Here is a 12,069-nt window from a genome sequence, read left to right as displayed (position 1 = left end):
CAACCTCAGTGCTACTGACATTTTAGGCCTATTAATGCTTAGCTGTAGGGGGCTGTGCTGTGCTGACTCTTACTCCTGAAGGTACCTATAGCATTCCCTCCCCCAACCTGTGACAATCAGTGTATCTCCAGACATTGCCAAATTACCCTGGTAGTGAAATGCTGACATAGGCAATGATCAGTGACCACTAACATCACTTAAACACACACACACACACACACACACACACACACACACACACACACACAAACTACACATTATGCCTCCTCATCAAAGCATGCAATACTGAGAGTTTAATCTGAATTAGATCAACCACCTAAATTTAACTACCAGTTTTTGGAAATTCAGAGAACAGATGAACATGGTCAATGAAACTATGGGGATAACATCAGCAAAATCAAAATTTGAGAATTCTACAGGACAAATGACCCAGTTTCTTCAATAAATCACAAGGGGAATCTATAAATGAAAAGAGACCTAAGAGACATAGTAACCAAACTATATACAGACCTTGATTAAATCCTTACAAACAGGAGAAAAAAAAAATGGAAAAACAACAACAACAAAAAAAATTAGGTGGGGCAACACAGGGAGACCTCATCTCTAGAAAAAATTTAAAAATTAGCTGGATGTGGTGATGCATCCCTAGGGCCCCAGCTATACGGGAGGAGCCCTTGAGCCTGGGAGGTTGAGGCTGCCATGAGCCACTATCATGCCACTGCACTCCTGCCTGGGCAACAGAGAAAGACCCTATCTCAAAAAAAAAGAAAGAAAAGAAAAAGGAAAAAAAAAAAAAACTAAGGAAACTGTCAACTTCTGAGGTGTGATGATGGGATGGCAGTTATGTTTAAACAAGATGACCTAATCATTTTTTAAGCTGGGCAGTAGGTATATGACAGTTATCTTCCTTACAATTGTTTGTTGTTTTTTAAAGTGGGGACATTATGCTCCATGACCAAAAAATAATCACCATCATCATCCTCCTCCTTCTCCAACTACATCCTAAGGAATGGAAAAAGAAACTGTATTTTCTCAGATTCTGAGGTGGGAGAAGGACAATAACTAACACACTAACTGATTTACTCACAAACATATTGTTATGGGTTGAATCGTGTGCCTTACCCACCCCCAAAAAATTTCGTACGTTGAAATTCTAACCTCTAGTTCCTCAGAATGTGACCTTATTTGGAAAGGGTTATTGCAGATGTAATGAGTGAAGATGAGGTCCTACTGGAGTAGAGAGGAGCCCTAATCCAATATGCCTGGTATCCTTAGAAAAAGGGGAAATTTGGCCACAGATATGCACACAGGTAGAACACCATGTGAACATGAAGGCAGAGATCCGGGTGATGCACCTACAAGCCAAAGAATGACAAAGATTACCAGCAAACCACCAGAAGCCAGGGGAGAGGCATGGAACATACAGTTTCTCACAGTAGTCAAAGAAACCAACTCTAACAATGTGATCTAGAACTTCTAGTCTCCAGATCTATGAGATAATAAATTTCTGTTGTCTAAGCCACCCGGTTTGTGGTACTTTGTTGCAGCAAGCCTAGCAAACGAATGCACACATATTCTATACTTTGAAGAAAAAATTCCCAGAGAATCATATTTAAAATGGTTAAATTAAGCAAAATAAAACAAACCAAAAAAAGGAAAGTCCCAACTACCTGAAATATTTGTCTTAGGTAACTGACTTAAAAATAGCTAATACAGTCAATTGCCACTGGGTTTAGTTCTTTACAAGATAGTACAAAAATAAAAGATGCTTGGCTGGGTGCAGAAGCTCACACCTGTAATCCCAGCACTTTGAGAGGCTGAGGTGGGTGGATCACTTGAGCCCAGGAGTTCAAGACCAGTCTGGGTGACATGGCAAAACCCTATTTCTATAAAAAATACAAAAAAATTAGCTAGGCATGGTGACACGTGTCTGTAGTCACAGCTATTTGGGAAGCTGAGGTGGGAGAATCACCTGAGCCTGGGGAGGTCAAGGCTGCATTGAACTGTGATCGTGCTACTGCACTCCATCCTGGGTGACAGAGTGAGACCCCATCTCAAAATAAAATAAAATAAAATAAAGATGCTGGAGAGGATAGACCAGAGATCTTTGAACTGCTAATAAAAATAATGTTTCTGTCTGCTCTGAGATTTTTCTTATTCTAAAAAAATATCAAGCGATCCTCCTGCCTCAGCCTTGCAAGTAGCTGGGACTTACAGGCACAAGCCGCCACACCCAGCTAACTTTTAAATGTTTTGTAGATATGGAGTCTTGTTATGTTGCCCATGCTGGTCTTGAACTCCTGGCCTCAAACAATCCTCCCACCTTGGCCCTTTAAAGTTTGGGGATTACAGGCGTGAGCCACTGCACCCAATTATACACTTTCATGTATACTTACCAACAGAGGTTTAAAGGGGGGCTCCACCTTTCGAGCCAGAAGTTCTTCCCAGTTAATGTGTCTAAAGAATGGATGAGCCTAGGAAAAAAAAAGCAGGAAGAAAAGTTGAGGGGACTAGACTTTGCTGGATTGATAAATTAATCACCTTTTTGAAGTTACAAGTCACAAAATAAGCTAAACTTATAAGCAACTACATATAACCCTCAGAAATACATAAAACTAGCATTATCTTCCCCACAAAACACCAAAGATGCCAATCCCTACTTGAACTTCTCCAGCGTCCCCAGGACCAGCTCCCAGACGAGAAGCAGCATTTCTTTTCAGCAGCTTTAAAGAGGAAAAAAAAGCTTGGATAAAGAACCTTAGTCAAACTGATTTTTTTTTTCCTTTTTAGACTTTGCTTGTCTACTTTGGCTTGAGAAAATATAGTTTATTGGCCAGGCACAGTGGCTCATGCCTGTAATCCCAGCACTTTGGGAGGCTGAGGCAGGTGGATCACCTGAGGTTGGGAGTTCGAGGTTGGCCAACATGGTGAAACCCCTTCTCTACTAAAAATACAAAAATTAGCCTGGCATGGTGGTGAACACCTGTAATCCCAGCTACTAGGGAGACTGAGGCAGGAGAATCACTTGAACCTGGGAGATGGAGGTTGCAGTGAGCCAAGATCATGCCATTGCACTCCAGCCTGGACGACAGAGCAAGACTCCATCTCAGAAAAAAAAGAAAAGAAAAGAAAAGAAAATATAGTTTACTAATTACTACTTAATATTGTTTAAGGGTCTGTAATCCCAGCACTTAGCACTTTGGGAGGCCAGGGCAGGTGGATCACCTGAGGTCAGGAGTTCCAGACCAGACTGACCAACACGGTGAAACCCTGTCTCTACTAAAAATACAAAAATTAGCCGGGCGTGGTGGCGGGTGCCTGTAATCCCAGCTACTTGAGAGGCTGAGGCAGAAGAATCGCTTGAACCTGGGAGACTGAGGTTGCAGTGAGCCAAGATCGCACCACTGCACTCTAGCCTGGGTGACAGAGCAAGACCCTGTCTCAAAAAAAAAAAGAATTTAAAAAAAGAATATGAAAAGAAAGTCTTTAAACAAATCTGTACTTCACCTTCAAAAATTGAAGACTTTTTTTGTTCAATATTTATATATGACTCTTTATTCAAAATATACATTAAATTCTATCTAGTTAAATCCTAGTCATTGAATCTTGTAGTGTCAGTGACCATTTAAGAACCTTACCTTTTTAAGCAGATCTCTGGCTTCTTGTGTGAGGTAGGGAGGCAAATTGAGTTTACATTTGAGGATTTTGTCAATTGTTTTCTTTCTATTCTCCCCAGTGAATGGGGGCTAAGAGTAGAAGACAAGTGAAAAATATTAGCAGGGAGAGAAAAATATTAGCATATAAGAAACAAATTTTAAATAATATTATCCATTTCCTAAATTAGTTATACATGGAGATCAGAAATGTATGCTGTGAAATGGGCTAACTGCTAAAGACCTTTATTTTGTTTTAGAGACAGGGTCTCACTATGTTGTCAAGGCTAGATTCTATTAATAATCCTTAGCTCAAATGATCCTCCCACCTCAGCCTCCTGAGTAGCTTAGGCTACAGGCATGCACCACTGTGGCCGGCAGACGTGCAGTTTTTAAGCAACAGGACAGAGGAAGTAGCAGTGTCCTGGAAGGAAGCCTGTGTTTCCACCATTAACTTTCTGTGTGATAAGTGAGCTATGTGATTTTATGCTTCAATTTCTCCATTTATAAAATAAGGGCATTATCTATTCAACATCTATTTCACAGGCCTGCCATGACATAGATCATTTAAAAGAAAATGTTTCGGAAAGTATGGGATCCCATATAATCATACAGCATTATTAGTGTTAAACTGCTAATAACAAATCTTTGGGCTTTGAAAACTCCACTGGTAACATGTTCAGAAAGCACAGGACAGGTCTCTTGCTATAGTGACTCAGCACAGACCAATAATACATGCAGCTTTTAACTGTGCACCTACTGCTCCAGTCAGCATGTCATACATTAATGCTCCCAAACTCCACCAATCCACAGCACGATTGTGGCCACTTCTCATCAAGATTTCAGGGGCCCTACAATGAGGAAAATAATATGCTTAAAAATTCACCCATTTGCATATCATCTGAATTAGAATTTTAAAAACAATATACAGAGTCAATGAGGGTACAGAAAACAGATACTATTCCTTAAAACAGGTAAAATTAGCTATTACCCCCAAACCAATTATGTTTAACATGTAGCTCACATGTATTCTATTGTTCCACAAAATGTGTGTGTGACTGTTCCATCATGAATAGATTCTTTGCATAGTCCAAAGTCTGTTAGTTTCACATGACCTACAATGAAAGATTACAGCATGATTATTCTCAGAATTCTAAGTATGTGCAGTGTTTGAACATGTCACATAATACCTTAATCTATCCTTCCATTTAACTTTTCTTGCCTCAAATTTTCTTGCAGATGTCAAGAACAAGGTACCATCCATAAAATGGGATGCTAACTGTTTAAGGCTAGGGCAAAGTCACCTTTTGCCAATGATACAATCTATCTAGTAAAGAGAAAATAAAGATAGAGAAAAAAGTGAAATAACCTGTTTAAGGCTCTAGCTTTAAGTATATACAAAATCCTCTACCATCCTGAAAAAGAAAAATCCTGGGAAAACTGTTTTATGAAGTCTAGTTTAAGTACACAGACCCCAATAAACATACTCTGTACCTTTTAAACAAAGGTGTGAGACAGTACTTCAAATATATAGCTTTTATCACAGTGAACTGTGAAGAGTTCTTAAAATGGTCTCAGAAACTCATTATAACAAGGTAGCTAATTCTGCCCAATGCTACCAATTAGGGGAAAGAAAGAAAATTGCTAGATAGTATGAATCAATCATCACTGATCCAGAAAGTAAAAAACTTACCACCTTACACAAAGATCATTTCAGTTCAAGTTTAGCTTTCTTTACTGGACTGTCATAACAAGTGGTTCAACAATCTCAGGGACTCTAGTATTTGAGGTTCATTTCACAGAAAAGGCACAATGACCTATTGATTCAAATGTAAATATATACTACACTCTGATACAGAAAAAGTATGGCCTTTATTTTCACAGAACCATCTGATACACTCAACCTTATAAATCAAAGAAGAAGTTAACTATTCTATCGCTCCCCTATTCTATCCTGTGACTTATAATTCAGATCAGAATCCACGTTTTGGGGAGTGAGGAGGTGTTGATGAGAGGAAGGAAGAGACACTGATTCCCGTGATATATTCAGTTAAGTATATAATTTCTCCTTAAAAAAAAAAAAAAGGTGGGTGGAGGAGTATAATCTGGAATGTTTATATGAGCCTCAGTTGTTCATACATCATTTTCTAAGAGTTTGAAACAATTAACTACCTCATGGATTATTCTGTAGACATCTAAGGATTAGCAGCTGCTACCACCTTCTAGATACCCTGGGTCAGCTGGTTGCTCCTTTGGGGTACGAGTGAATTGCCAAGTCTACCTACAGCCCAGATTAGCATAAATTGAGCTGTCTGTAGCAGCATGCAGTTGTAGTCAAGGCTCACTGTGCTATATCTATAGTTGTATAGATTATCAGTCTCTCTGATGTTTATGTTTGCTGTTACAAACAAACAGCAAGAATAAACTGATTCTGGCTGGGGGGAAGGTGGGTTATGCCTGTAATCCCAGCAATTTGGGAGGCCAAGACAGGCAGATCAATTGAGCTCAGGAGTTTGAGACCACCCTGGGCAACATGATGAAACCCCATTTCTACAAAAAATACCAAAAATTAGTCAGGCGTGGTGGTGTGCCACAGTGGCCCCAGCTACTTGAGGGGCCGGGGTGGAAGGATCACTTGAGCCTGGGAGGCGGAGGTTGCAGTGAGCTGTAATCATGCCACCATACTCTAGCCTGGATGACAGAGTGAGACCCCCATCTCAAAAGAAAAAAAAAAAAAAAAAAAGTAACCTGATGCCTACTAAACATCATATTTCCAAAGTTTTATCAAATACTTTGGTTCAATTTCAATCCTTTTCCCAGCATTAATAAAACCTACTGTAAGAAGCATAGCTTCTAATATTCACATATTTTCTTTTTTTTTGAGACGGAGTCTCGCTCTTTCACTCAGGCTGGAGTATAATGTCACGATCTTGGCTCACTGCAACTTTTGCCTCCTGGGTTCAGGCGATTCTCCCACCTCAGCCTCCTGAGTAGCTGGGATTACAGGCACCCACCATCATGCCCAGCTAATTTTTTTGTGTGTGTGTATTTTTGTAGAGATGGGGTTTCACCATGTTAGCCAGGCGTCTTGAACTCCTGACCTCAGGTGATCCACCCACCTTAGCCTCCCAAAGTGCTGGGATTACAGGTGTCAGCCACTGCGCCCAGCCAATATTTACATATTTTCATTATTAAAACTCAACTTATATAATTGAGATTCACTTTTCAATTTAAGTAACAAGCCAAAATTAATGTTTAGACTGGCTTTTACAGTCTAAAACATTATACAACATTTGATGTAAAGATTCCAAAAACATGAAAAACTATAAAGAGTAAGGATTAAACTAAAAAAGGCAGTTGAGCGACTATTATCCTCAACTTCTTTTACTCTCACCAAGTGTAATTACCTAAAGACTTAAAATATCAGCAAGCACTATGATGCCATGAATTCTGAGGGAGGAAATATACAAAATAGAGAGATGAGTTTGGGGCTTTGAAAATGGCCACAACCTATGTGGGAGGATTTTAAGATGATTATTTACTATAGAATTGTTTACGGTATGTCTCCACCTTGGTGATTAAGCATGATATTCTCCGGCTTCAGGTCTCTGTAGATGATCCCCTTTTGATGTAAATGCCCCAAAGCCATGGAGATTTCTGCCAAGTAAAAGCTGGAAACAAAAGTGATTTAATAAAATTAAAAAGAGTGTAATCTATCCAAAGCAGTTTATGTATGGAGCAAAATTCCTTGAAAGAAACAGACATGCACCAAAGACCAAATTAGTAGGGTAGGGGGATGTATTGGAAGAAGAGATGGCACAGGATGCTGCCAAAAGGCATGGGGACATTTATGTTTCACTCATTTTAGTGAAACTATAAAGTGCTTTATTTTGCCATTAGAACATACTGCTAAAATTGCAAAGATGTCCAGAATATGCTAAACTGCCATTGGTCATGTTTTGTTCTGTCTGTGTAGGAATTAAGCTAATAGCCATTCATTTCAAGCAAATTTCTCCCATCCACACCCAACTTTAAAATCCCATAGGAAATAGGAACTTTGTTATTCTCAGAGATCACATCTTGATTTCAAAAGGTATCTTATAACCTGACCCTTAGAAGCCCACTCATCCCTTACTTAATACAGCTACATATTTATAGACAGCTGAGGCCCACAGTATCTGCCCTCCCACCTGCCAGCCAGCCCACAACTATAAACTGTGTGACACTCAAATTTATCTACCTCAAAAGAATAAAGGGCTGAATCAACCCTGTCTGGATTCGAAAAGCACAAGGCACTGCAATACTGGCTGCATAACAATGTTGCAATCCTGCAGATTACTCCAGGATGGAGAGGGTGTGTCCTAGAGGACTGAGGCAGTTTCACAGCCAGCACGACCACAAACACAGCCTCCAACACGGCTCAGTGAGCCTCCTCCAAAAAAGGGCACTTCATCCCTAAGGCTCTTAAATGCAGCTTCTTTGTTAGAAAAGGCCTGAAATTAAACAATGGAATGCAGTTTTGGTAATCAAGGTAGAAAAAAACATTTAAGTGTTGTTTTCTATTAAATTAATGTGTAGGATAAACTGATTTATTGTGACCCAATATTGTTGCTTCACAAAAGGATGTGCATATTTTTAATTTGAAGCAGATGACATGTTTAGAAATAGGAGGGTAAATCCCACCCTGACTATATAATCAATCTACAGATGATATGCCCAGGTTTATCACCTCCCTAAGACTGTACCTTGAGAAATAGAAAGCCTAAAAAAAAAGGGATGATTTCTGATCATTTCCATTGTTCCACACATAAAGGTTCACTGGGAAACCACACTCACCCACAGCCAAGGCAGGCAGCTTACCAATTCAAGGAAAGAAAGCCGCAATGAGAATGGTTCTGTTAGGAACAACTGGTGTGAAGAGCGTTCCACTCAAGCCTAAGGGCAAAGGAATGATGTGACCTCCATAGCTGCCCAGTCCCAAAACTGCTTCTCCCCCTTGAGGTCCTGAGTGAGTGACTGGCTCCAGCTCAATTTACTGAATCATGTGGCTGCCCATAGTGGGAATGGGGCTTTGCTTGTAATTACCTGAATCTATGCAACCACAAAAAGTTCACTTACCAGGCAGTGTCTTCCATAAATATTCCCTCTCTTTCTAACTGCATAAATAGTTCTCCTCCTGTAAAGAAAAAGAAAAAACATTAGAAATAAAACAATATTTATTTCCAACCCACTTCTAATGAGAGAGTTTGTGCTTTCCTTCTAACCATAATTAAAAGACATCAGCCCCTTAAAAATGAAAAACAGATCCTAAAAATTATAGGTTTTAAAACTAAGTCCTCAGGACTCTATTTTTAGTAGCATTCTTATTCTTCCGTGACACACATATATTTAAAAACTAGAACTGGCTTGGAATTCCAGGTTTTATATCTACAAACTTTAAAATATCTGTAGATTCCAGACCTGAGGTTAAAAAATATATATATTGATTAAAGACTCTTTAACATTTTACCCATAGGTAGAAAAATGATAGTCTACAATTAAATCACCCTCACTAATTTTAGTGAATACTCATATTTCGTATTTTCGGAACCCTTAAATAAACAGAATAAACCTGGCAGTGGCCTAGTAAAAAAACATGGCACAATTTGAGTATCAAAATAAATAATGATAATAAAAGGTTATATCACATTGAATGATATTAGGATCCCTAAGTCCACAATGACATAAATAAATGAATACATAAATGTTTTAAAGGGGGAAGAAGAGAAAGTTCTTTATTACAGTAGAATCCCAAGTAATAAATGAAGACGACGTGACGGAATAAGAAAAAGTACTTGGCAAACATCACAATTAATTGTTGCAGGCAAGATTCAATGGATGTCAAAACTGAATGTGGGCTGGGCGCAGTGGCTTACGCCTGTAATCCCTGCACTTTGGGAGGCCGAGGCGGGCAGATCACCTGAGGTCAGGGGTGATCTCTATTAAAAATAAAAAAATTAGCTGGGTGTGGTGGTGCATGCCTGTAATCCCAGCTACCTGGGAGGCTGAGGCAGGAAAATCACTTGAACCTGGGAGGCGGAGGTTGCAGTGAGCTGAGATCGTGCCACTGCACTCCAGCCTGGGCAACAGAGTGAGATTCCGTCTCAAAAAAAAAAAAAAAAACAAAACTGAACATGAAAGCTTGATGAAAGATATTTAAATAATCTCAAAGTATCTCCTCAAAAGATACTTATTAATTACAAAGGCAAAAACGTCACCAGGGAAAAAATCAGCAGACACCACCTTATACATGTGACCAAAGTTAACATCACAAGTAATGGGACAAAGATATAAATATCATGTACCTCTTGATCTGATGCATTAAGGAGGACACAATGTCACTTCAATGGTCCTGCCAAAATTGCATAACCTGAATCTAATACTAAGGAAACATCAGCTAAACCCAAAGCATTCTACAAACTAACTGGCCTGTCCTAATCAAAAATGTCAACATTATGAAAGTCAAAGAAAGACTGAGGAAATGTTCCAGATTAAAGGAAACTAAGAAGAGTTATAATTGCATCAATGTTAATTTCCTATTTCTGATCATTTTAGTATAGTTATGTAAGATACTGTCCTTGATTTTAGAAAATATACACTGAATAGGCTGGGTGCAATGGCTCACACCTGTAATCCCAGCACTTTGGGAGGCCAAGGTGGGCGGATCACCTGAGGTCAGGAATTCGAGACCAGCCTGGCCAACATGGTGAAACCCCATTTCTACTAAAAATACAAAAATTAGCTGGGCGTGGGTGGTGGGTGCCTGTAATCCCAGCTACTCGAGAGGCAGAGGTTGTAGTGAGCCCAAGATTGCACCACTGCACTCCAGTCTGGGCGACAGAGTGAGACTCCATCTCAAAAAAAAAAGAAAAGAAAATAAAGAAAACATACACTGAAATTTTAGGGGTAAAGGGAAATCATGTCTGTAACACTCTCTTAAACAGTTCAAAACAATTATGTATGCATGCATGTATATATGTATACACATATATACATATACATAGGATAAAACAAAATAAATGTGGTGAAATGGTAACATCTGGGGAATCTAGGTGAGAAATATATAGGAATTCTTTTATTTTGTGTGTGTGTGTGAGACTGAGTCTTGCTCTGTTGCCCAGGTTGCAGTGTACTGGCGCGATCTCAGCTCACCACAACCTCCGTCTCCCGGGTTCAAGCGATTCTCCTGCCTCAGCCTCCCAAGTAGCTGGGATTACAGGAGCGCACCACCATACCCAGCTAATTTTTCTATTTTTAGTAGAGACAGGGTTTCACTATGTTGGCCAGACTGGTCTCAAACTCCTGACCTCATGATCCGCCCACCTTAGCCTCCCAAAGTGCTGGGATTACAGGCATGAGCCACTGAGCCTGGCATAGGAATTCTTTATACTACTCTTAAAACTTTTTGTGTTAAGTATGAAATTATGTTAAAATAAAGTTTTTCCGGGCGGGCACAGTGGCTCACACTTGTAATCCCAGCACTTTGGGAGGCCAAGGCGGGCAGATCACCTGAGGTCAGGAGTTCAAGACCAGCCTGGCCAACATGGTGAAAGCCCAGCTCTACTAAAAATACAAAAAAAAGCCAAGTGTGGTGGTGCATGCCTGTAGTCCCAGCTAATTAGGAGGTTGAGGCAGAAGAATCGCTTGAACCTGGGAGGCGGAAGTTGCGGTGAGCCGATATCACGCCTCTGCACTCCAGCCTGGGAGAGAAGAGCGAAACTCCATCTTCAAAAAAAAAAAAAAAGTTTTTCCAATGGCAATAGTCACAAAACAGTTGCTACATTCTGTAGCTTTCTGTTCCATGTTACACGTTACTGCAAAATCTTTCTCAGAGAACTGAACTGTGTTTGCTAGAAATAGATACTTGTGGCCGGGTGCAGTGGCTCACACCTGTAATCCCAGCATTTTGGGAGGCCGAGTTAGGTGGATCACCTGAAGTCGGGAGTTCGAGACCAGCCTGACCAACATGGTGAAACCCCATCTTTACTAAAAATACAAAAATTAGCCAGGTGTGGTGGCACATGCCTGTAATCCCAGCTACTCGGGAGGCTGAGGCAGGAGAATCGCTTGAACTCCAGGAGGCAGAGGTTGCAGTGACCCAAGATCACACCATTGCACTACAGCCTGTGCGACAAGTGTGAAACTCCATCTCAAAAAAATAAATAAATAGACACCTGTGATCTAGAAATGATATGGAATCAACAAGTTCCTACGAGGTGGTAGGCCCTGGCAAATGTGGATGATTTCCATTATAAGCTACATACCCCATCACTAAGGCTACATTAAACTAAAAACTCTTGTTTAAAGACCCAATTCCAAAAATAGTCAGTATGTTAAATAATCTTCCCAATTATTTAAATTACAGTATCTTACCCCA

General features: G+C 39.9%; 1 protein-coding gene across 6 annotated transcripts in view; it reads right to left on the bottom strand.

Annotated features, from left to right (window-relative positions):
- Positions 1-12,069, bottom strand: part of RPS6KB1 (ribosomal protein S6 kinase B1) — a 56,847-nt gene that overhangs the window by 11,284 nt on the left and 33,494 nt on the right. For 4 of the 6 annotated variants that reach the window (XM_034942600.3, XM_063599294.1, XM_055101643.2 and 1 more), the window contains exons 6-12: positions 8,772-8,829; positions 7,224-7,324; positions 4,678-4,768; positions 4,414-4,504; positions 3,639-3,746; positions 2,661-2,723; positions 2,397-2,474 (exon numbers count right to left, since the gene is read on the bottom strand). In XM_034942600.3, the coding sequence (XP_034798491.1) occupies positions 2,397-2,474; positions 2,661-2,723; positions 3,639-3,746; positions 4,414-4,504; positions 4,678-4,768; positions 7,224-7,324; positions 8,772-8,829 (590 nt within the window). Of the gene's footprint in view, positions 1-2,396; positions 2,475-2,660; positions 2,724-3,638; positions 3,747-4,413; positions 4,505-4,677; positions 4,769-7,223; positions 8,589-8,771; positions 8,830-12,069 lie in introns of those variants that run through there. The other 2 variants (XM_034942606.3, XM_034942607.3) reach the window with 2 other exon arrangements.

The sequence above is a fragment of the Pan paniscus genome, chromosome 19 (genome assembly GCF_029289425.2).
Source record: "Pan paniscus chromosome 19, NHGRI_mPanPan1-v2.0_pri, whole genome shotgun sequence".
Lineage (NCBI taxonomy): Eukaryota > Metazoa > Chordata > Mammalia > Primates > Hominidae > Pan > Pan paniscus.
The sequence above is the reverse complement of the archived record's forward strand: the minus strand, read 5'-3'. Positions and strand labels throughout refer to the sequence as shown.